At 34.9% G+C, this 26,529-nt stretch overlaps 1 protein-coding gene across 1 annotated transcript in view; it reads left to right on the top strand.

Annotated features, from left to right (window-relative positions):
• The window catches only part of LOC127868999 (mutS protein homolog 4-like), a 47,157-nt gene that overhangs the window by 7,630 nt on the left and 12,998 nt on the right, over positions 1-26,529 (top strand). The window contains exons 3-19 of the mRNA XM_052411244.1: positions 303-499; positions 1,405-1,553; positions 2,034-2,157; positions 4,375-4,441; positions 8,791-8,912; positions 11,330-11,473; positions 11,892-12,022; positions 15,817-15,957; positions 17,772-17,891; positions 18,313-18,325; positions 19,554-19,607; positions 19,776-19,960; positions 20,353-20,365; positions 20,839-20,884; positions 22,019-22,143; positions 23,760-23,854; positions 26,348-26,395. Coding sequence (XP_052267204.1) covers positions 303-499; positions 1,405-1,553; positions 2,034-2,157; positions 4,375-4,441; positions 8,791-8,912; positions 11,330-11,473; positions 11,892-12,022; positions 15,817-15,957; positions 17,772-17,891; positions 18,313-18,325; positions 19,554-19,607; positions 19,776-19,960; positions 20,353-20,365; positions 20,839-20,884; positions 22,019-22,143; positions 23,760-23,854; positions 26,348-26,395 — 1,774 coding nt within the window. The remainder of the gene's footprint in view (positions 1-302; positions 500-1,404; positions 1,554-2,033; positions 2,158-4,374; positions 4,442-8,790; positions 8,913-11,329; positions 11,474-11,891; positions 12,023-15,816; positions 15,958-17,771; positions 17,892-18,312; positions 18,326-19,553; positions 19,608-19,775; positions 19,961-20,352; positions 20,366-20,838; positions 20,885-22,018; positions 22,144-23,759; positions 23,855-26,347; positions 26,396-26,529) is intronic.

Raw genomic sequence — 26,529 nt, 5'->3', positions numbered from 1 at the left:
GATGATGTAGTGTGTTTTGCGCATTGATGATGCAGCAAAAATCTTTGTACACCGTATATACACTTACCACATTCAAAAAATGCAACTGATTAAAAACGATTTATATTATTAGAGTATTCATTAATATTCGGTATAATTTTACTTTTGTTTCAAAACTTTCTGAAATAGATAATGGAAAACCAAATTTTGGTATACAACTATATGGTTTTAATATAAAATTTACAGATTTAATATAAAACAAAACTATTTAAAACTGATATAACGACTATGAAGTTGAGGTATTTAACAGTATTATATTATAGTGGCTCGTCTACAAGTCGAGCTAGATACAACACAGGCTTGTTTACAAGTGGAAGTGCCAGTACCTCTAGTGCACCTGCTGGCTTTCGAACTCCCCGCACAAATTCAGGTTCCTCCAAGAGACGGACCTCTGATACTGGGGGCAGTGCAACTCCAGGGGCTGCAACTCCTGCTCAAAACAATTGTTCAACACTTGTTGGTCAGTGTGAATTATCATTCTTACATTATCTTATTACATGGTTTATTATGCTCCCAGATGGTCTTCTTTGTACCTCGGAATTATCATTTTAGCACCATCCAAAGCTCCATATAGCATGTCAAGGCATAAATATGCATTTCATGTAATTTAAAATTTAAAATTACTTGCATTGAAAAATGCAATATGGATTTCGAATCTGATACTGTACACATTTTTGCAAAAGAACATGTTAAATAATGAACCAATTTCGGAGTGTTGTAAGGTGGTTAATCACTGGCACCTCCTCTTATTTAAGAGGCATATATAAAGGATCAAATGATATTTACAAGGTTGCACTAAGGAAGGCGAGTTTTTAAAAAACTTGCATAAATCTACATGGTGTGTAGGTATTAAATGTTTTTTTCATTATTTAAATAAAAAATCTGCAATGTTGTGTGATTCAGCAAAGATTAATTTATCAAAAAATGTACAGAAACATACGATATAAACAATTTGGAAATTTTCAGGATCTTTATAATTTTTTACATGGTGGAGTTCTTAAAAGCAAAAGTTTTTGCATGTGTGACAAGCACATTTCCACCAAATAAAAGCTCTTACGACATCATAGCATTGCTTTCAGCATACTGCATAGCCAAATCATTGGTTTCTTGCCGATCTAACAGATACTTTTGCATTCTTTAATATGAAAACGGAACATATACTATCTATCAAATTTAAATCATTTGATGAAATAATTGTGATACAATGTCGAATAATATATTGTGACTTTGTGCCACCTCCAGTTCTTAGTGCCTGAGCACCATGGCCTCTCATTTGAAAGAATATCTACATTCTATATCTACAATTTTAAATCATGCTAATGGTGAAAGCATGGTTGCTCTTTAATGATCTTTTGCATTTTTCAGCAATTGTTGAAGGTAGAGGCTTAGCTAAGGGAGAAGTGGGTATGGCAACATTGGACTTAAAGAAACCAGAACTTAGTCTCTCACAGTTCTCAGACATGCCCACATACGTGAAGACCATCACTAAATTGCAGATTGCTCAGCCCCTTGAGGTCAGTATAAAGGCCTAAACTTTTGAACTCACACTAGTATATTTTATATTGACTGTGTAATTATCTTTTAATTTTTTAACATATTTGATTTATTCAAATAACTGTTCATTAAAATTCATGTTGAGATTGCTTGATTAAGTCTAAACTTCATTTTTCTATAACCATGCTTCAGTCTGTGTATGTTTTTTTTTAAATATCTTGCCATTTTAAATACTTTTTTCTGTTTTGGAATTATAAAGAAATTAAGCATCTCAAAGTGTTTGAGATTTTTTTTTTACTTCACCTTTCTTAGAACATTTCTGATGTGATCCTGATTGTTTTGATCCAGAACTGTATAATAAGGTCAAGGAAATTTGCTAGTTTAGCTGTGGAAATGGTTTGTTACCAGTACACCAATAGAGGATATAAGGTATATATTGCAAGATTTAAATAATATTTTATCATTCTTTTTATAATGTGCTTTTATATTTCTGTTTTAAGATTATATTTCCAAATACTGCATGTGAGTCAGGTACAATGACAAACTTATCAAAGATTGTCACAGAACAATTTCCAAACACAACCATATCTACAGTTCAGAGGAAATACTTCAATGAAACAAAAGGTATGCGATTTTGTAGGGTATAGAATTTTGTAATCATACATAGAATCATGACATCAGACGATTGTTTCAGTCTAGGGGTATTTAATCATGAAATTTTGTATTCATTGGTAAAATAAAAACACCAAGATTTTCTTCAGATGAATTGTATTCAGCTTGATTTAATAGCCCCTTCCTAATGTCCAATTTGCCACTAATATTGAATTGTTCCAAAAGATTTTTATCTAAAAAAAAGTTTTATTGGTCCTGGTTGCGGAAAGCTGGATATCGGAGTCACAAGCATGCATATGTGCGAAGTGTGCGTGCGTTAGTCCGAGCTTGTTCTGACACTCTGTAATTCATGATTTCATCTTGCAATGTTAAAGCAACTAACTGCAATTGAGAACCATCATATGACCATGAGTCTTGTGTAATCTTATTACCTCAAAGGTCAAGTCACACTTAAAGGTGAAAGCCCGAATTCTGCCATCAAATTCCTTGTCTTGACTGTATTGTTATTATTCAATATGCAATTCTAAATAACTTACAACAGACCACATAAGGAGACGGCATGTTGGGCACATTACCTGTCTTCCTACCTCAAAGGTCAAGGTCACTATAGGAGAGCCAAAGTCAAATTTGACCATTCAGCAGCTTGTCAGAACTGCAACTTTGTCATTTATTATGTAATTTTAGAATGACTTACCACAAATATGATGAGGAAACTGTGAGTGGAGTGTAATACCCATCACCAAATATTAAAGATCAAGGTCACACATAGAGGTCATGTGTCAAAGTCTGTCTATAACAGCTTGTACGGACTTGACCTCTTGACTGTGTCACTCATAATGCAATTAAAATTGCTTACCCAAAATGTCACATATGATAAGATAATGTGTCACATTTATTTAAGGTCAAGGTAAAACTTACAGGTGAAAGGTTAAAATTTGCCTTAAAACAACTTGTCTAAGCTTTTTTAAGACCGTAACTCTGTCATTCATTGTAAAATAAAAGAAAAAAAATTACCACACTGTAAAATGTCAAGAAGGTGTGTCATCCTTTGAGAAAAGGTCAAGGTCACTCTAAATATGACTGATTAAAAAATTCTATGAGTAAACGAAGTCATAGTAAAACGACCTTACACATCAGGAGCTATTTATAGGCATAACCACCATTTCCTTAATGCAAAGTACACATTGTTTATTACAAATAATGCTTGTATGTGAACTTCTTATGACATGTAGTGTTGTTGTAAAGAAAGAAGTGCAGCCTAAGGTAGTAGGTGACTGATGATCATGATCACAAGTGTTTTATTTTGTTCTCATAAAACATTTTTTAATAGACCTTTTTACATATATTTACATAATACCAAACAATCATGAACATTCACCGTCATATAATTGAAATGTAAAGTGAAGTGGCCCGCCAAATATTACTTTTATACATACATGCCCAAAACTGATCTTAATATATTTAACTATTATGTTTTTATAAATTGCTCTGAGACATAAATGATATTTTTAAAGAACAAATGTGACTAAATAAAAAAAAAATTGTTAGAATAAAAGCATCATAGTCATTTTAAAACAGCTTTCAGAAAATCTAATGTTCAAAAATGACAATATAAGACCTATGACATATGACAATTGAATAAATTAGCTTACCAAATTTAAATCTAGTTAAAGACACACATATACATAAATGTGTATGACGCCAAGAATACAATTACCTAAAATAAATCTTGTAACAATAGTTAAGGATTATTAAAAAAGGATTATTAAAGGTACCCCTATCCTAAGTACCCGGTAATAAACAATTGATGGTGCATTATTTGTTGACCTAGCAAACATTGACATTTTATATTTTTAAATACATTTATTTTCATAATTGGTTAACAAATGAAAATTGCTACATTCTATGTAATTTGCACATTTAATAAACAACATTGTAATGTTAACTTTCATCCTATATATACCTAATGCAAATTGTTGGAGCCACCCTCTAAAGCCATAACAAGTGCTTGCAATTCAATGTTTTGGAGTTGTTGTACAATACAATAAAGAACAGTTGATTTGGTTTTACCAGTTTATTATTATTCATTGGTGACTTCATTATACACAATGTACAAATTGCATAAAATTACATGGTAATGTATGTGGTAATAGATAGTATGATTTTGATGTTAGTAACCAGATCATATTGGTGTATATTATATGTATTGTTTGTTATAACTTTCTTTAGGATTGATGAACGTGAAGCACCTCTGTGTACCAGAATACAGCAGTGTCGAGCTGGAGATTGCATCGAAGTGAGCCATTTCTTTCTTTTTTATATCTCAATAGGCTATCATTTAAGCAACTGCTATTGTTATTTATGTCTCCTTAAATGTTAAAGTATGTGCAAGTTGAAAATAAACTAAAATATTAGAAAAAAATTTGATTTTATATAGTGTCCTAAGAATGCTAGTATAACTGGGAATAACTGTTTGTATATTTATGTGTTACTGAATGCTGTTCCTTTTTAGCCGAAAGTACATTCTTTAAAAAAAAGAAGATGTGACGGCAGTTATATAATTGTAAGCAACATTACAAATACTCAGTCTCTTTAATGTGTAAAATACAATAATTATTATACCCACACAAACGAAGTTTAGGGGGGTATATAGGAGTGAACTTGTCTGTTGGTCGGTCAGTCTGTCTGTCTGTCGGTCCGTATTAAGTGTCCGCTCTCTTATTCAAGTAGTTTTCATCCGATCTTCACCAAACTTGGTCAGAAGTTGTATCTACATGATGTCTAGGCCAAGTTCGAAAATGGGCCTTGGCGGGTCAAAAACTAGGTCACGGGGTCACTTAGTGCGTTTTAAACATTCAGCATGTTGTCCGCTCTCTAATTCAAGTAGTTTTCATCCGATCTTCACCAAACTTGGTCAGAAGTTGTATCTAGATGATCTTAAGGCCAAGTTCAAACATGGGCCTTTCCAGGTCAAAAACTAGGTCACGGGGTCACTTAGTGCGTTTTAAACATTCAGCATGTTGTCCGCTCTCTTATTCAAGTAGTTTTCATCCTATCTTCACCAAACTTGGTCAGAAGTTGTATCTAGATGATCTTAAGGCCAAGTTTGAACTTGGGCCTTGCCGGGTCAAAAACTATGTCACGGGGTCACTTAGTGCGTTTTTTAACATTCAGCATGATGTCCTCTCTCTTATTCAAGTAGTTTTCATCCGATCTTCACCAAACTTGGTCAGAAGTTTTATCTAGATGATCTGAAGGCCAAGTTCGAGCATGGGCCATGCCAGATCAAAAACTAGGTCACAGGGTCACTTAGTATGTTTTACACATTGAGCATGGTGTCCGTTCTATATTTCAAGTAAATTAAATCCGATCTTCACCACACTTGGTCAGAAGTTGTAACTAGATGATGTGTAGGTCAAGTTCGAACATGGGCCATGCCGGGTCAAAAACTAGGTCACAGGGTCACTTAGTGTGTTTTAAACCTCACCATGTTGTCCGCTCTCTAATTCAAGAAGTTTTATCCAATCTTCACCAAACTTGGTCAGAAGTTGTATCTTGATAATGTCTAGGGCAAGTTTGAATATGGGTCATGCCGGGTCAAAAACAAGGTCACGGGGTCACTTAGTGCGTTTAAACATCACAATGTTGTCCGCTCTCTAATTCAAGTAGTTTTCATCCAACCCTCACCAAACTTTGTCACAAGTTTTATCTAAATGATCTCTAGGAAAAGTTTGAACATGGGCCATTCCGGGCCAAAACTAGGTCACGGGGTCACTTAGTGCGTTTTTTAACATTCAGCATGGTGTCCGCTCTCTAATTCAAGTAGTTTACATCCGATCTTCACGAAACTTGGTCAGAAGTTTTATGGAGATGATCTTAAGGCCAAGTTAGAACATGGGCCTTTTTGGGTCAAAAACTAGGTCAAGGGGTCACTTAGTGTGTTTTAAAAATTGAGCATGGTGTTCGCTGTTTTTTTGTGAAGACGACATGCAAAATATTATGTGTAAATGCGGCATGTGGGGGTATTCGTCACGTCTGTGACAAAGCTCTAGTTATTTTTTAATCAATTGTCATCAAATCGACTTTTGTAACGTGAACAATTCTTTGTTAATTATTAAGCACAGGTTGTAAATGTTACCACTTACTTGTACGTGTATAAAACTATAACAGAGGTTTATTTTTATAATTGCGGTAAAAATATATAACGGCAGTTTTCATTTTACAACTGTTATCAAATGTATTTTTTAGCTGGTTGTGCAAACATGTACTATTTACACAAACTGTTAGCTATAACAGCTTGTATCTCTAGGTATTACTGCTTGTATCTCTAGGTATTACTTCTTGTATCTCTAGGTATTATTTCTTGTATCTCAAGGTATTACTTCTTGAATCTCTAGGTATTATTGCTTGTATCTCTAGGTACTTCTTGTATCTCTAGCACTAACGGTGGTCTGTTGACCCGGGGTCAATTAAAAAAAGGGAGGACCAGTGAAACTAGAAATTTGGTTGATCCGTCGGACAAGTTAAAAATCCTGGCCAGCTTATTGTGAAATACTGGTTTTCATCAGTAAAACAACTTAAATGTTCATAATAAACCGATAATTTCATCATTATTTTATGGGCCGACTCGGACGGGGATAAAACTAGCAACATATTGGAAATTCCAATTTTTCTAGATGCCCAGATGAAAAAAACCTGTTGTCGGATCAAAAAATCGATTTGCGTTCCGCAAATGTCTCCAGATCGATACACAACTTAACATAACATTGGAAGCGTTCGGATCGAGAAATGAACAAAATGGTATTTATTATTTTTGAAAAAGCAGCAATTATAAATCAGCATTTAATCGATCTTAGTACCATCAGAAGATGCTTTATTTACCGTGCGAATAATGTTTTGATATATCCGGAGCAGTGATATTTTTTTCTTTTATTTGTTACAGCCTGTGCCATTTGAATTGGGAAAATTAGCGCGATAAACCATGAAATTGGGAAAAATAGTGTGATAAACCATGAAATAGGGAAAACTTAAGCATTATAAATATTATTATAAGTAGCAGAATTAAAATTGTTTTTAAGTGCATATTCCAGGGGTTTTTCTAGCCATTTTGGGAAAAGGAGTCTGGTCAAATTGTGATTGCATTAATTAATTAAAGTGGCAAATTTGGGAATTATTTATCAACAAAAAGGACTAAATTAAAGTTATATCTTTTGTAGGATGTTTAAATAAAAAGTTGAGATCTAGAGTTAAGAGACTTCTTTCAAAAAAAAAAAAAAATATATATAAATATATATATTTTTTTTTAATTGGACTTTTTTGGGGAAATTTTGGTCAGCTTTTTGGGAAAAAACGTTGATTTTTGCAATTGGGAAGAAGCCGAAAATCGGCGGTAATTTTTAGCAAACAAAATCACTGAGGAGAGTAATTAACTAAACCTGCGTATTTTCAAGATTACAAGTTTTCGCGATGTGGAATTTCATTCCAGGGTTCATTGAACCTCCGCCTAAAAAAACTGAAACTAATGAAGAGAAGCTTAAAATTTAGGTAAAATAACATAGAAATTGTCGGACCAATTGAAATCTTGGAGGACCAGTAATTTCTGAAAGCTGGTGGTCCTTTGGGTCAGTAGGTCAAAAAAGTCCAGCCCTGTCTAGATATTACTGATTGTATCTCTAGGTATTACTTCTTGTATCTCTAGGTATTACTGCCTCAGTTATCTCTAGGTATTACTGCCTGTATCTCAAGGTATTACTGCTTGTATCTCTAGATATTACTGCTTGTTTCTTTACGTATTACTGCTTGTATCTCAAGGTATTACTGCTTGTATCACTAGATATTACTACTTGTTTCTCTAGGTATTACTGCTTGTATCTATAGGTATTACTGCTTGTATCTCTAAGTATCACTGCCTGTATCTCTAGGTAGTACTGCTTGTATCTCTAGGTATTTCTTCTTGTATCTCTAGGCATTACTGCCTCAGTTATCTCTAGGTATAACTGCCTGTTTCTCTATGTATTACTGCTTGTATCTCTATGTACTACTGCTTGTATCTCTAGGTATTATTGCTTGTATCTCCAGGTATCACTGCCTGTATCTAGGTATTACTGCTTGTATCTCTAGGTATTACTGCTTGCATTTCTATGTATTACTGCTTGTATCTCTATGTATTACTGCCTTATCTCTAGGTATAACAGCCTGTATCTCTAGGTATTACTGCCTGTTTCTCTATGTATTACTGCTTGTATCTCTAGGTATTACTGCCTTATTTCTAGGTAATACTGCCTGTATCTCTATGTATTACTGCTTGTATCTCTAGGTATCACTGCCTGTATCTCTAGGTAGTACTGCTTATATCTCTAGTTATTACTGCTTATATCTCTTTGTATAACTGCTTGTATCTCTAGGTATTACAGCTTGTGTCTCTAGGTATTACTGCTTGTATCAATAGGTATTACTGCTTGTATCTCTAGGTATTATTGCATGTATTTCTAGGTATCACTGCCTGTATCTCTAGGTATTACTTCTTGTATCTCTATGTATTACTGCTTGTATCTCTATGTATTACTGCCTTCTCTCTAGGTATTACTGCCTGTACCTCTAGGTATTACTGCCTGTTTCTCTATGTATTACTGCTTGTATCTCTAGGTATTACTGCTTGGCTGCAGCCGCAGCCCTGATCAAGTACATAGAGTTTATCCAGAACACAGTCTATGCACCAGCATCACTGAAGGTGGTCTTCAAGGGCAGTGAGAACACAACCATGATTGGTGAGGCATAACACTGCTAAACAGGCATTTATCAGCGATTTTGTATCCCTCGCAAAAAGGCCTAGTGATACAAGGCAGCAGATGAGATTTCATGTCAATTAGTTTTAACTACAAGGTTTTTTAAACAAATATTTTTTTCCTCTCAACACTATTTGTCAATCAGTTTTTGACAATTTAATAAAAACTTACCTTTCTACTCTGCATCATTGTGTTTGGTACTATTATAAGGCTTGACTATTGTGTCAAAAAAAAATAAATCATTATCTGTTGCCCTAGGGATAAAGAAATAGTAGTTGTCCATTTTTGCCTTTGTGTGTGTGTGCCCTTACATGCATACTTCCGACAGCCACAATCATCTTTGCACAACTCCTATATTTTGCATGAAATTTTCATCAAACCTTTACAGAATGATCATCTCCATTTGTTGCAGCAAAGATTGAGTGATTTTGTTATGTTTAAGGAGTTATGGCCATTTTTGTAATTACATAAATTTTAATAGATTAAACTTACCGTTGCGTAATGGATATGGTGTCCGCCTAGCGACCTGGAGGTCACGGGTTTGATCCTAACTGTAGGAGTGTTCTTTTGATCTCCCCCATAGACACCATGTACTGGTTCTAGTTTCTGGAAATGGACTCGAGAGTATTCAAATAAGCCTTGGGCTTTCTATGCAATTGAGCTAAAATAAGTAGGTTTAAACGAATAGGTTCTGTGCACAACTCATCCTACACTTTGCATGCATTTTTCGTCATACTTCCACAAAATCATTATCCCTGTTTGCTACTTTACATTTTGTCAAGGTTTGGCGATGGAGCTTTGTATTTGTGAGCAGGGAATCAGACCATTACATTTCAAATAACCTCCGTAAGTCAATAAATGTAAACCAGCTGAATTGTTTTGCATTGCAAAATGTTAACTAAAGAGAGTCTTAAATGTGTTTTGAGTCTTAACTCAGGAATGTTTATTGTAAGGCCTCCTGTATGTAAAAAGCAAATAATGTAAATTTCAACTTATTTATTTGAAGCCAACTTTACACACCTTGATATTATATTCAGTGCAAATTAGTACAGTAGACTCTGCCAATACCGGACTCTTCGAATACCGGAACTCTCCCGATTCCGGCTGGTCGGGCCAGTCCCGTATTTTCTCCTTCTTTTTCTTTGTTAAAAAATGTTGAATAAACTGAACTCTCTGAAAACCGGAAACCGGACGGGTATCTTCGTAAATTTGGTCATTTTCAACGTAAAATACATTGAGTATACCGGATGGTCTAAATTCTCAAGATGCCCGAGGCGTGAAAATAACAATACCTGGTCAGCACAGCGAGTGTGTTGTCACACATTTTGCTCGCGCAATTATCGATAATCGGATTAAACATACCATAAAGGTGTCAAATCGTTACCGCGCTATGGGAGTCCGATTAAGTTATGTAAAACAAACTGTGAATGTCTATAATAGACGTGCTGTAACACCAAAAAGTGATTGACTCGATTGTTTTATTAATTATTTATTATCGCCTATGATAAACAATTTAATTAAAAAAATTAATGCATGCCGTTGCGACGATCACTTTCTTGTGATCTTCTCGAGTATTTTAAAAGATCTTATAGCCATGTTTTTAACGCTGAAATGGTTGTTTAATTGTTTGTCAGATAAACTGTTAGAAATATGATAAATATCCATCCATCTGTATGCAAATTCATTCATTGCCGTTTACTAATTTCGAACGCATCTAAAATGTCGCAGCCTCCAGCTAAACGCAGACGCGTAGAGCTAATGTTAGAGAATGGCGACTTCCTGGTAACGGCAGACACCCTCCCCAACATTGCAGAAAATAAGATCGTAAAGGAGAAATGTGCTTTCAAGCAGAGAGTGATCTTGGACTTTTTCGTGAAATCGTAAACTTCAAGAATTTGTAGGTTTTGAGATTATGAATATCTTAAAAATAATTATGACGCTGTTTTTTGCATGTGTGTATGTTTTATGAAATGTGGTACATGTATGTATTGAATAATAAATCGTGTATCTACAACAATCTTATTTGTGGCGTCACTCGCCTATATGACAAAATCCACGTACTTACATGTATAAAGCACCACGCTCACTTTGGGATTAATCAAATCAAGACGGTATGGAATTTGTTTTGCTTTTAATCGATTAAAAACACATTTTTTAAGAATGCAATTAACATCATCAGTACCTGCGTACAGTTATCACATGGTACATGTAAATGTATATGGTTTGTTTTATTTCTATGTGATTCTGTACACAATGCATACCATGTATATTTCGGCAATATGAAAACTCTTGGTAAACCGGAACTCTCTGAAAACCGGACGATCAGGCCGGTCTCGAGACCGTCCGGTTTACAGAGAGTCTACTGTATTCTGTTAATGTTGAATCATTTTATTTTTAAGACATGTCGACAGCTCGTAATCTGGAGTTGCTGCAGAACCAGCGTGATCCCCGCAGTAGTCACACACTGTATGGAATACTCAACTACACAAAGACAGTTGGGGGAGCCAGACTTCTCAGATCCAACATTCTACAGCCACCCTCTGGTAAGACATGACTTCAAGGGGTTTATATATCCAAATGTGGAATTCTTTGGAGTCACTAATTTTCACAGAGTTCTAATTGTCTTACTTTTCTAACTCCTACTATTTCGGAACTGCAGTGTATATTTTGCGAGTTTCTATTTTACAGTACCCAGGATGAAATTATTTGATTCATTTGCTTAACTTGTTTTATTGAAATTTGATTTCAGGACATATTTAAATTAATGTATTTAATGTGAACAAGAGTATATTTTGCTTCAGATGTTTTGCAATTTTACAAAAAATCTTGTGAAAGTTCATCTTTTTTTCCAGTGATTATTAATGTAATTAAGAACTATTAGGAACACAAAATATAGCCATCTTTGATAGTGTTTCTTAGTGAGTCTAAATTCAATCTTGATATCAGTAATGGTTGCTGTAGATCCAGAAACAATCAGCCTGAGGCAGGATGTGGTAGCAGAGCTCATTGAGAAGTCTGAGGTGTTCTATAATCTGCAGGCCGTCATAAGCAAGTTCCTCGACATCGACCACCTCTTGTCCCTCTGTGTTCAGGTAGATAGAAAACTTTGTGGTGTCTGTTATTATTCTGTACTGTTGATTTGTGTTTGATAAGAGAAATATTTCATTTCGAGTGGGATGATTATTTTTAAAAAAAGCAAGCTTGCAAGCACTCTGTATGTCATATTTGGTACGCAATGTTCTAGGAATTTGCCCATAAAAATTTTCCTTGGTTGATTGTTAACATTTTGAAAAACTCGATCTTTATTCAGAAATGCTTGTTTTGAGTTCAATATTCTTGAGCCTTTTAAAAAACTTTTTTTAGCCATATTTCCAATTTATAACCTTTTTAGCTCACCTGAGCACAACGTGCTCATGGTGAGCTTTTGTGATCGCCTTTTGTCCGTCGTCTGTCGTCAACATTTTGCCTTGTGAACACTCTAGAGGCCACATTTATTGTCTGATCTTCATGAAATTTAATCAGAACATTCATCCCATTAATACCTTGACTGAGTTCGTAACTGGGTCAAGCTGGGTCAAAAACTAGATCACTAGGTCAAAAAAAAGAAAAACCTTGTGAACACTGTAGAAGTCACATTTGATGCCCAATCTTCATGTAACTTTGTCAAAATGTTTGTCTAAATGATATTGGTTGAGTTCAAAAATGTTTCCGGTCTGTTGAAAAACATGGCCGCCAGGGGGCGGGGCAGTATTCCTTATATGGCTATAGAGAAACCTTGTGAACACTCTAGAAGTCACAATTTTTGCCCAATCATCATGAAACTTAGTCAAAACATTGGTTTCATTGATATCTCGGACGAGTTCGAAAATGGTCCAGATGGTGAAAAAACATGGCCGCCAGGGGGCGGGGCAGTTTTCCTTATGTGGCTATAGTTTAACCTTGTTAACACTCTAGAGGCCACATTTATTGTCCAATCTTCATGAAATTTGGTCAGAAGATTGGTCTCAATGATATCTTGGATGAGTTCGAAAATGGTTACGTTTGCTTGAAAAACATGGCTTCCAAGGGGCGGGGCATTTTTCCTTATATGGCTTTATGTATATATGGCTATAGTAAAATCTTGTTAACACTCTAGAGGCCACATTTACTGTCCGATCTTCATGAAACTTGATCAGAAGATTCCTCCCAATAATATCTTGGACAAGTTAAAAAATGATGTCGGTTGGTTGAAAAACATTGCCGCCAGGGGGCGGGGCATTTTTCCTTATATGGCTATAGTAAAACCTTGTTAACACTCTAGAGGCCACATTTATTTTCCGATCTTCATTAAACTTGGTCAGAAGATTTGTCCTAATGATATCTTGGATGAGTTCGAAAATGGTTCCGGTTGGTGGAAAAACATGGCCGCCAAGGGAGCGTGGCATTTTTCCTTATGTAGCTATAGTTAAACCTTGTTAACACTCTAAAAGCTGTATTTATTGTACGATTATCATGAAACTATGTCAGAAGATTTGTCCCAATGATATTTTGGACAAATTTGAAAATGGTTCCAGTTGCTTAAAAAACATGGCCACCAGTGGGCGGGACATTTTTCCTTCTATGGATTTATGAATCTTCATGAAACTTTGTCAGTATATTTGTTTAAATGATTTCTTGGATGTGTATGAAAATGGTTCTGGTCTGTTGAAAAATGTGGCTGCCAGGGTGTTCACTAGTCATGAAAGTTGGTAAAAACATTTTGTTTTAATGACATCTTGGGCTGCACAGAACACATCAGTTCCTTTTAATCTCAGGCCCTCTTGTATTAAAAACTGTTAAGGTAGCGCACCCATAATGGGCACCTTTCCAAATATAATCTAATGTATTCTTTTTTTAATCTGCATCATTTCACTGATTTACATGCACATTTTTAGGTAGGCTGTCTGTGCTTTAAAAAAAAAATACTGATTTTTTCAAAACCACTACCATGATCGGCTTTTGTCCAGTTTATTTGCACCCCTGGGGTATATGAAAGTTCCATAATTCATCCAGATTTCCAAATATGGGCATGCAGTTGGTGTGTACAGATGCAGTAAAGGTGATTAAAGTTTAAACAAGATGAAATAAGTTTTCTTTTACAGACATTTACTTTTTATAACTTGTTGTCTGTGGAAGAGCGCCATGAAATGTAAGTGGTTTCAGCCAAGTAGAAATTGGGTTTGTTAAAAACAAAGTGTCATAAAATTCAAAAAAGTATTTTTTAAGTAATATTTTGAACTTAGTTTTTATAGATACACTATATACACTGTAACTCCAATATAGTGCGGTCCGTTATAACGCTGTGTCCAATATAACGCAGGGGGGTCCTTGGATCCCGTTTTTTCTCCAACCTTCCATTTCTGATTCAAATCCATGTTATGCAACTCCATGTATTTTCAGAAAATTCAAAGAAGCCGGTGATCACAGCTTGATTGCTTTATTCGTCCGTTTAACTAATTTTAATCGATTAGAGGTTAAATGACACTCAACAGCTAATTGGTGTTAATATGTTGTGTAATGTCAATAAAAGTGTGAAAACTCGCGAGTCCGTGTTTATTACATGTATTCCCTAACAGAGCGGTTCGGTGCGCTAATTTCAAGAAGGCAAGTGCAAGCCGAATAATTTTCAAATTAAAATTAAAGTTATTAAAATGATTACCTGTTTATGTTTTGTTTTTATCGTGTATTGTATTTCATTGTATAAACTATGGCTGTGCAAGTGTGTTATCGTTTATTATATTCTACACATGGTTGATTAATAAAAATATCTGTGTGTGTGTGTTTAATGTTTCAGGACGTATACGAAAAATAAATTTAAAAATCCTGACGATTTATTTACATGCTTACGCAGTGTAATAGTTAACAGAGATGCACTTAAATTTTTGCCCGTTATCAGAAAGTCCACGGAAAGCACGTTTTTTACATGCTGCGTATGATGCAATAAAATTATTTCTTTGTACATGTATCGTATTGCATTCAATCTAAATTTAAATTCGCTCACGTGTCCAGTGAACGCTGTGTCCCATAATGCACTGTACTAATTTTTCTGAAAAATGGCGTAGGCATATGATTTTGTTTACGAAATTCGTAAACATATTTCTTGTCATTAATGTTTAACATTATTTGTTCGTAAGTGATGTTGTAATTATATTGGATTATTGGATAAATGTGCACATTAGAAAAGCGGTATGTATACTGTTATCGTTCGATTCGGTTTATATGCATGTATTTGCGGATGACAACACAGAATGACAATACACAGGAATGACAGGCCCTTTATTATAGGCTATACTATACCTGTTTTTATAGCCCCCTTAAATAAATAAGCTGAAAACTTATAACGCTGTCCGTTTATAACGCTGTTGCGTGGCTTGGACCCCGTAATCCTCGTTTTATTGGAGTTACAGTGTACAGCAAAAATACCAAGAAATAGACAGATTTACCGTTTACTTTTTGAAATAAAAATGCAACATGCATGATTGGTATTTTCAGCAGTAAATCACCCAATTTAGCCATAACGTTGTTTTAATTTTAAAAATTGAAGAATTTGCATAAAAATTGCGACATATTTAACAATAAACATAGCTTATATGCTATATTAAATCAAATTACGTTATAAAATAAATAATTTAAACGCGTCGTAAAAAGTATGCGTTGTTGGCGGGATTCGAACCTGCGTGGGAAGCGCACAAAATATTTCTAGTCCATCGCCTTAACCACTCGGCCACGGCAACTTCACATTAGTGACTGCTTAAATAAGATATCTATAAGTAAACAGGTAAAAAGGCTCTTCGATCTTTGAAAAAAATTGCGGAAATCATTACGGGTGCGCTACCTTTAGTCATATATTTCCAACGGTTTGATCTAGGTCCCAAAGCAGGAGAATGTGAAAACAGCAGAGACAAAGATCACTAACATGATGTACCTGAAGCACACGCTGGAGCTGGTGGGACCTCTAAGAGATGCTCTGGGGGACTGTGAGAACCCACTGCTCAAGGCTACATACAAGGTAATAAACCATACATCAACATAGATTGCTACCCCTTTCAGTTTAACCAAGGATTTGCAGCTACTTGATTGAATATTTGTTAACCAATACCACTGAGATATTGTTTTCTTTATAACTGGTCAACTTCATCCTTGACTGGTCATATTAATAGAAACAAGAAATATCTTTAAAAAAGATATACAGCGTTGATTGTGGTTGGAGTTTATAAAAGGTAAAGAGTTCAATGAATAAGATCAAAGATAGCGAATGTCTTTTTCTGTGCAGTTCTTAGCTGCATCACACGCAGTACGGGATGTTAAGCAGAGTTTTCTCGGCTTATTTTACATTATTACATATTGCTGGTCATAAACCTATAGATACAAAACAGAAAACCAAAAGAAGAATGGAAGTGAAATTAAAACATATGAGTCAACTGGCCAGACGCAAAGTATCCGTACATATTTTAAATATTTATACGCACGTTCTTCGAACAAACCTGTTTTAGTGGTTTGTCGGGCGTTGCTATTTGATTCGATTATTAACAGTATCAAGAATCATGGCGTTCATGCTTAATACATTAGTCAATATGGTGGAATAATTCTTGTTAAATTAATTAAAAATAATATTTATAATGGTATTGTTGAAAACACATTAAGAATCTATTATTGACATACCATAATTATATCGCTGGATATCTTCATTTAACATCTTTCTGGTCTAAAGAAAATTCCAGTTCACCTAGTTCACGCTATAGCGTCATTATTATTTAACGATTACTTTACTGGCCGCGAACTCCGGTCAGCACATAAGGTAGTCGTGAAGACGCAGCGATGACCTGTATATAAACTCTGACATTCACACACACTGGCCGCGAATTGACCCGATACCTCGCAGGTGGAAATGCAATGCATTAAAGTGAGGCCTTGCTTCCACTGCTTTTTATACTTTTACATGTTAACATGTTGACAAGAATATGGAAGTTAGTACTAAATATGAGAACATAACCTTTAAGTACAAACGTTCTCGCGCTGGCAATCCTCTGAAAATAAAAGGTGCACGCACAAACTGTATTGATGTCGAGATTGAGTGTTAAACTGTTCTATCTATTAAGCCTTTTCATTAGAGATAAAATTGTTTCATGCTGAACACGCAGTAAAACAGTGTTACAAAGACGCGGACATGTTTCCTATGTTCTGGTTGTATGCTCAAATCAGCCTATGGGATAAATGAATTGTCTTCATTCTGACCTAGCCGCAGGAAATTTTATTTGAATTTTATTGGACAGTTACAGAGGTCAGGTAAGGTGAAAAGCTGGCGTATACAGCTACGCCGAAAAATTGAATTGTTCATCTAAAATTCCTTGAACAAACAACATGCAATATGATTGTGTCATTCCAGCGGCAATAAGTCGAAACCCTATGATAGCTAAAAAAATCTCATAGTCCTGGCAAACTGGAGCATTGATCACATGTGTAAGCATCAAGTCCTATGCAATATCGATATGTTCCCTCCTTCCTAGAAGAGGTTTTTCAGGCCTCTGTGTAAGAACTGATTGAAGATTGTAACTATTTATGTAAGCTTCTAAGACAATGTCATTACTCTAGTAAATGATATAGTTTAAAATTTTATGAATGTTTTCAACTTCTCCATATGGATATCCAAATAACTCAAGACTTTTGATAACTCAAACATTTCTGTCACCCTGGTGCCACCTGGAGATAAACATGTTTTGCTTTACTTGCTGAAATGTGTTGTTTTTTTTAATCACTGATTATTGAAGTGTATTTCAGTAATATTAATTTTGTAAAATCGTTATTATCGCTATATCACTGCAGTTACTGGATGACCCTAGGTTTGTGTTAATGCTTAGCAAGATCAACTGTATCATACACGAGGACGCCAGATATCAAAAAGGCTTACTTGTCATGAGGTCCCAGAAGTGCTTCGCTGTAAAGGTACTTCTGCTGATTTGTTTATTTAGTTATAGAAACCGTGTCATTCAAAAGTGGATCTTATGCCATTAATGGCCAGGGTAGCTCCAGACCATCTGGTAAGGAGCTTTTCAGTCTGCTTAAAAGTCAGTCATGATCTTATTAGCGGACAGGGTAGCTCCTAACCAAACTGTGCAAATGCCACACTCGTCTACAGCTATGGTGGCTGCATATTGCATAAGATCCAATTTCCTATGATGTGGCTAAACATATTTAATAATTGGAAAAATTAATGCATTCAAGTTACAAAATATGTCAGCAATGTCATATAACAACTAATGGAATTAATTGAATGAGGAATGCATATTGATCATGCAGAAGAAAAATTATGATAATTTTTTGTTATAAAAAAAAGTGTATGGAATCTTTGCTCAAATGTTTGTAGCCAAAGATCAACGGTAAGTTTGAATGAGTTACAATGAAGTTATTTCATGCAAGTTTCTTGTTTTTTTATGCTCCCCAATTTTTTTTTGGAGGGAGCATATAGTCCCCGCTTCGTCTGTCCGTGCGTTTGTGTGTCCGTCCTTCAGTGCAAATTTTTTGTCCGGGCTATTTCTCAGCAATTAATGACCAAAATTCAATTTAACTTTATGGGAAGCTTCACTACCAAGAGGAGATGTGCATATTATCATCCGGATCTGGTCGGATGATTTTTCACAGAGTTATGGCCCTTTGAAATTTTCTATTAACTGTACATATAGTGCAATTCTTGTCCCCCCAACTACTGACTGGAATTCAATGAAGTTTTATGGGAAGCTTAACTACCTTGAGGAGATGCGCATGTTATTTGTGGGTTCTGGTTAGATGACTTATTTAGAGAGTTATGGCCCTATGAAATTGTTAAGTTGCTAAACCATCCATTGTATTATTTTGTCCAAAGTTATGCCGCTCAAGACGTTTCCTTTTATCTGAATAAATAGTGCAATATTGTGACCAAAAAACCTTTGGGGAGCATCACCCGTCTCCGACAGTTTCTTGTCTTAAGCATTTTCTGCATCATATTACAATTGTGACCTCTTTCTTCACATAACAAAACTGTCAATAATGCAATAATTGCACACTGTATTAAAATCTCTAATCACTATATCTTAAAGTTTGTATTACCAATGGATTGCTTTAATTAAAGTGATGTTTAAAAATGAGAATTGTGTAATAGATGGTTATTGACATTATAGACCTTAAATGTTACTATCTAATAAATTTCATTTTACCGTATCATTTCAAAGTACAAGTTAACATGAAAACAGTGAAGTCTTAAGACAGCTTAAGTTAAACTGCTAATATGTCAGTAAATTTTCACCAAAAAGAATTCAATAATTGAAATTTTTAATATTTGTTTTGGATGGCATGCAAATGGAAAAATGTATGGTTAAAATGTTAATTATTTGTTAGATTTTCTGAAAATAGTTTTGTTTATAAAATCAAAGAAACATATGTGATGATTGCCAACATGTTTAGAATGAAGTGTTCTTTTTGTAATGTTGAACTCAATGAATTATTTTTTTTAAATAAACTATCTTGTTGATTATTACTTAACAATGGTACCTTTAGGATCCCTCACATACATTCTTTAGCATGTGACTGCTCTTTGTGAATGACGTTTGTTTCTGCCATTTCTTTTGTCAGGACTTTTGGACATGGCCCGGAAGACCTACACTGAAATTGTGGATGACATTACAGGTTATGTATTTAACACATATATACTTTAATTTGCTTTTATAAGGGTTCTATGTTCCATAGCATGCTTCTATTTCACCAATGTCTAGAAATGAAAATTGCGTGTAATAGATGGATAAAATGTAAAAAACAACAACAAACAAACAAACTGCCCTGTTTGCGGTTGTTCAGACCTTGTTCAGCAGATGGCTGCGACATACAGCCTGCCCCTGAAGGTGTTCTACAGCTCCTCCCGGGGGTTCCATGCCCAGATGCACTGCGGGCCCTCTGACAGCTACACCACTGACAACCTGCCCGCCATCTTCATCAAGGTCACAAAGTTCAAGAATACCTTAAGCTTCACAACAACAGATCTGGTAAGATACTGTTTGAATATCAGAAAACATGTTCAAGTTTATGTGCATACAGTGTATTTCTGTTATTAAAGTCTTTCACTCATGAAGTTACTGAATGGAATTTACAGAAACATTTAAGACATACCACTCTTCAAATATACCTTTTTTTAGGTAATCAGCTATGGACAGTATTTTTCTGTTGAGCTTCTTTGAAATATTTGTTGAAAAACTTGTTTTAATAGTGAAATTATCATTAGTTTGTACACTGAGTAGTGGTTAATCATTTAAATCTTTAGGCTAGGGTGGTCCTTGAAAAGTGTGAGCAGGTTCACTGAGCGCTGTCATGTTTCTGAAATATTTTATGAAACAGCCACAAAATCCCACAAACAAATCATTTTTGTTTATTTTTTCAGATAAAGTTGAATGGTAAGTAAAGTAATATTTTCTCAAAGCACTTCAACGTCCATGTCATCAAATATATAAAGAGACGCTAATCTGAAAGATATTTCAAGGGATGTAAATTTGTTTTTATGGGTTTCCTTTTGTTATTTTTTGTCAAATTTCAATTTACAATTGCCAATGCATTAAAACAATTTGTTGTTGTGGAAGTAAAAAGTTTGACTTAAGTAAATGTATAAAGTTTAAAGCTAGTGAGATTTCTCAAACAGTATCCAAAAATGTTATCTTGTATTGCTGGTGAAGAAATTTGGTTGACTTTCATATTTGCTAAGCTAAAAGTGAATTGTTTGAATCATGTATTGGCCTCGGTTTTACCATATTGGCCATGTTTTGTTTCTGTATTTCCAAGGTTCAAGCTTTATCAGGCTTTATAATGAACAAGATTCTTGACCAATATTTTAAGTCAAATTATAATTATTAATGGCGATCATGTTTTTCAGACAGAGTTAAAGAGTCACTGTATGAGATATACATTATGACGAGCATGTAAGTATTGTTCAATCTGTTTTATTCTCATTCGTACTTAAAATAGGCTAAATAAAAGGTGGCCTAAACAATTTTCTCAACAAATAGTTATACAGATAAGGATTGTTTAGTATCAAAATGTAATTCTAATCATAAACAATATAAATAAGAAATGTATTTTGATCTTCAGTTGTTTAGCTGTAAATAAACAAGAAGTTTAATGAGACCATGACAGTAAACTAAGTGCATTACGCTTCAATAGATCTTAATTCTTTCTAGTACTAAATCTAATATATTCATTGTAATGGTATTTCTATATACATAAAGTTAAGTGCCAGGAAAATGGTGCGCTATACTATGCTAACTACAGTTAAGCTCTCTTGAGAAACGACTTTGATCAGGGTTTTAACTTTAAAACAACTCTTATCTGAAACCATAAATCTTAGAGCTTTGATTTGAAACATTTGATAGAAGTCCTGTACAAATTTTGTTTGAATCATGTCCCTGATGTCAAAGCTGGCCACACCCGATTTATAAGGTAAGTTACTTCAACAATTTTTAAAACCGCAAGTGTCACGGGTTGAATATTTAGTGTTTAACATCAAAGAGGTGTTTTAACTTTCTTCATAAGCATGCCCCTTGAGTTACACTGGCCCTACCTAAGGTGTCCCTTGACGTATACACATGTAAAGCCTTTTAAATAGCTGTTTTTTACTTGATTTTGTATTTGGTATGTGACATCAGCTTGTGGTCCTCAACAAACATTCAGAACATATCCCTGAGTTTAAAAATGGCCGCACCTCATTACACAAGTGAGTGATCTAGGGCCATTTTTGCCCTCTTGATTTAGTTTCCAAGCTATTTTTTGTCAGTTATTTAAAAAAGAATAATTTTGCTCTTTTTCTTTGGAAAATCTATTAGTAAAATGCATGTAAGAATCTTGTATTTGTGTTTTGTATCCCATTTTGTTCTAGACCTTTTATCAAAAAAAGACTGTTATAATTTGTTTTCGTGATATGAAAATAGTTTTGCTCGTTTATTTTGACAAGAAACTAGATTGTGTTGGATGGATTTAATAATGTTTTCCTTCAATTGTTGTATTCACATTTTAGTGTAATCACTATCATATAACATTTGTTCCCCATTTTCTGGCAGTGTTATAACGGAGCTGTTGAATGGTATTCGTGATGACATCGGCTGTCTGTACAAGCTTACGGACACTGTGGCCATGTTAGACATGCTGCTGGCATTTACTCATGCATGCACACTGTCTGATTATGGCAAGTATTTTTATGCTCCCCGAAATAAAATTTTGGTGGAGCATATAGTTGCCAGTATGTCCTTCCTTACTTCCATCCGTCACACTTTTGTTACCGTTTCCCATAGCGCCTTCATTACTGTACCAATCTCTTTCATATTTGGCATGTAGGTACCTTGCATGGACCTCTACATTTTGATGAGGTTTGAGGTCACTGGGTTCAAGGTAAAGGTCACTGAGGCTAATAATAGATTTTCCTACACGCTCTTGTTACAGTTTCTAATAGCGCCTTCAATACTTTACCGATCTCTTACATATTTGCAATGTAGGTACCTTGCATGGACCTCTACCTTTTGATGAGGTTTGAGGTCACTGGGGTCAAGGTCACCGAGGCTAATAATATATTTTCCGTCATGCTTTTGTTACAGTTTCTCATAAGGCTTTCAATACTTTACCGATCTCTTTCATATTTGGCATGTAGGTACCTTGCATGGACCTCTAACTTTTGATGAGGTTTGATGTTACTGGGGTCAAGGTCACCGAGGCTAATAATAGATTTTCCTTCACGCTTTTGTTACAGTTTCTAATAGCGCCTTCAATACTTTACCGATCTCTTTCATATTTGCAATGTAGGTACCTTGCATGGACCTCTACCTTTTGATGAGGTTTGAGGTCACTGGGGTCAAGGTCACCGAGGCTAATAATATATTTTCCGTCATGCTTTTGTTACAGTTTCTCATAAGGCCTTCAATACTTTACTGATCTCTTTCATATTTGGCATGTAGGTACCTTGCATGGACCTCTAATTTTTGATGAGGTTTGAGGTTACTGGGGTCAAGGTCACCAAGGCTAATAATAGATTTTCCTTCACGCTTTAGTTACAGTTTCTAATAGCGCCTTCAATACTTTACAGATATCTTACACATTTGCAATGTAGGTACCTTGCATGGACCTCTACCTTTTGATGAGGTTTGAGTTCACTGGGGTCAAGGTCAACGAGGCTAAAAATATATTTTCCGTCACGCTTTTGTTACAGTTTCTCATAGCGCCTTCAATATTTTACAGATCTCTAAGATATTTGGCATGTAGGTACCTTGCATAGATCTCTACTTTTTGATGATGCTTGATGTCATTTGGGGTCAAGGTCACCGAGGCTAATAATATAATTTTTTAGGTGGTTATTAACACATAGATTGACAAAGCGCATCATCGGGGAGCATCCATCGTTTTCAACAATACTTCTTGTTTAAAGTCATAATGCTATCAATGCATGTTCTAAAGTAACACAAACATGTTTAACTTAAGGATTTTACATATGTATAATGAAAGCAATAACTGAGAGAAATATCTTCTCTCAAAAAACAGATTGGTAATAGACTGACCTATCTCCAAAATGCAATAAAAATGTCTTTAAAAGAATGAATGAAATATAGAGTGTTTGACATTTCATAAATGTTAGGCAAATGCAATTGAGAAGTAACTTCAATATTACAAATTTTATCATATGAAATACGTTTCATTTCTAATAAATTTATTCTGAAGAGTGTTTTGGTGCAAATAAATGTTTGGGATGAAACATATAACTCATGTTGTTACATTCTATGTGAGCTGTGTATCACAAAACCTTTTTTCCTCCAGTACGGCCAGAGATCACCGATACACTGGCTATCAACCAGGGTCGGCACCCGATACTGGAGAAAATATCTGTGGAACTCCCAGTACCAAACAACATTGTGAGTACAAATGTGTTTATTCAATTTCTAAAATGAAATAAAATAGTATTGATGTAAGTGAAGGTATTAACAAAATTCATAATAAAAGTTAGCTCTGCGTTGCTGCTGCTAACATGAATTATCTGTGTCCCTAGCTCAAAGGATAGACCCAAGACGTCAAAATGGCAAGAATACAGATTGTCAAACTGTTACTTCATCAATTATCATGCCTTTGTATGATCCAAAGGGAGGTATATAGTGTCCGCATTGTCCATCAGTCAGTCAGCCAGTTACCATACTTTTTTGCTCTTTGGTTTCCTCTTTACTTAATCAGTTTACATCAGATCGTCATCAAACTTTCTGAAACTGTTTTTATTAATGGAGGCCCAGTGCAATACCAATCTATATCCCATCAGGCCTTTTGGCTCTTGAATTATTCCATTTTGTTATTTTTTGTACTTCAAATTTGTCAAGAGCATATCTGAAAAATTGTAAAAGTAATTAGTTTGAACCTTTAAATTTGGTGTGTCTCATTGAGAAAATGTGCAGTGCACAAGAACCATTTCTTTTCTTCCCTTTTGATATCAACTTTAAACTGAATAGGAACGTAGATCTCATTTAGAGGATGTTCAGTGCACAAGAACACATTACTCTTGGTCCTCATTATACCCCAATTACCATTGTTAAAGGGGGCTATATAGGAGTCACTTTGTCGGTCAGTCTGACACAAAAATTTCATTTCATCATTACCAAACTTGGTCAGAAGTTGTATCTAGATGATGTCTAGGTCAAGTTTGAATATGGGTCATGCCGGATCAAAAACTAGGTCAAGGGGTTACTAAGTGCGTTTTAAACCGAAAGTTTGTCCGGACCATAACTATGTCATTTATTGTTAGATTTTAAAATGACTTGGTACATTTGTTTACCATCATGGGACTGTGTGTCATGCGAAAGAAGTACGTCAATATCTCAAAGGTCAAGGTCACACTAAGACTTGCCCATAAATGAGCTTGTCCGGGCCATAACTTTGTCAATTAGTGTGAGACTTAAAAAATCATTTGGTACATTTGTTCACCATCATTGGACTGTGTGTCATTTGAAAGAATTATGTTAATATCATCAAGGTCAAGGTCACACTTTGAGTTCAAAGGTTAAAAATGGCCATAAATGAGCTTGTCTGGGCCATAACTATGTCGTTCATTGCGAGATTTTAAAATCATTTGGCACATTTGTTCACCATCATTGGACGGTTTGTCATGCGAAAGAATTACATCGTTATTTCCAAGGTCAAGGTCACACTTTGAGTTCAAAGATAAAAAATGGCCATAAATAAGATTGTCCGGGCCATAACTATGTCGTTCATTGTGAGATTTTAAAATCATTTGGCACATTTGTTCACCATCATTGAACGGTGTGTCATGCGAAAGAATTACGTTGATATCTGCAATGTCAAGGTCACACTTTGAGTTCAATGGTCAAAAATGACCATAAATGATATTGCTGGGCCATAACTATGTCATTCATTGTGAGATTTTATAATTACTCAGTACATTTGTTCACAATCATTGGACCGTGTGTCATGCAAAAGAATTACGTTGATATCTCCAAGGTCAAGGTCACACTTTGAGTTCAATGGTCAAAAATGGCCATAAACGAGCTTGTCCAGACCATAACTATGTCATTCATTGTGAGATTTTAAAATTACTCTGTACCTTTGTTCACAATCATTGGCCGGTGTGTCATGCGAAAGAATTCCGTCGATATCTCTAAGGTCAAGGTCACACTTGGAGTTCAAAAGTAAAAAATTGCCATATTCTTTGCTTGTCCAGGCCATAACTATGTCATTCATTGTGAGATTTTAAAATGACTCTGTACATTTTGTTTACAGTAATTGGACGGCGTGTCATAGAAAAGAATTCAAGAGTTCAAAGGTCAAAATGGCCATAAATGATAATGGCATAATAATGCTAAGAAATCGCCATACATTAGCTTCTTTTGTTTTGTGAAGACAGCATGCATAATATTCTGTGTAAATGCAGCATGTGGGGGTATACGTCACGTCTGTGACAAAGCTCTTGTTTTTTAGAGTCATTGCCCTTTGTTAATGTTTCTAATTATATTCTGTACTCATTTGTATCCAGTGACATTCAGTGTAATGCATCTGTGCACAATATGCATATTTATTGTTAATTACTTGCTTGAATGATCATGATTTTGAGATGGCATGTTGCGTGCAATACCTGTCTCTGGGGATCAAAGGTCAAGGTCACACATAGAGGTTTACTGTCAAATATTCTCATAATACATTATGTTATGGACTTTGCAGCATGCAAATAATGAGAAATCTGCTTATGTATTATTTGTCATGGGGACATCATTGTCTTAGACACATCTAGTTTTAGTTTTGTTTAACAAAATAAAACCATGGTGTTATAGGGATTTCACAAATCATGAAAATGGCAATAATATTGCACTTAATGTTAAATTATATAGATGTACATTCTTATGTTTCAGTATGCATCTGAGGAGAGCAACTTCATGATAATAACAGGGCCAAACATGGTAATGATATGTGCTGCACTTTAAACAGTGCACTGGAGAATCAAAATTCATAATGATTCATTTTTCAGCTGAATAAAAGTAGTAACAAAAACAACAATGAAAAAAGAGTATCACAGCCTACTGAATAACAGTTT

This window comes from Dreissena polymorpha, chromosome 2 (genome assembly GCF_020536995.1).
Source record: "Dreissena polymorpha isolate Duluth1 chromosome 2, UMN_Dpol_1.0, whole genome shotgun sequence".
NCBI classification, from domain to species: Eukaryota; Metazoa; Mollusca; class Bivalvia; order Myida; family Dreissenidae; genus Dreissena; species Dreissena polymorpha.
This window is presented reverse-complemented; position numbering and strand designations above follow the sequence as displayed.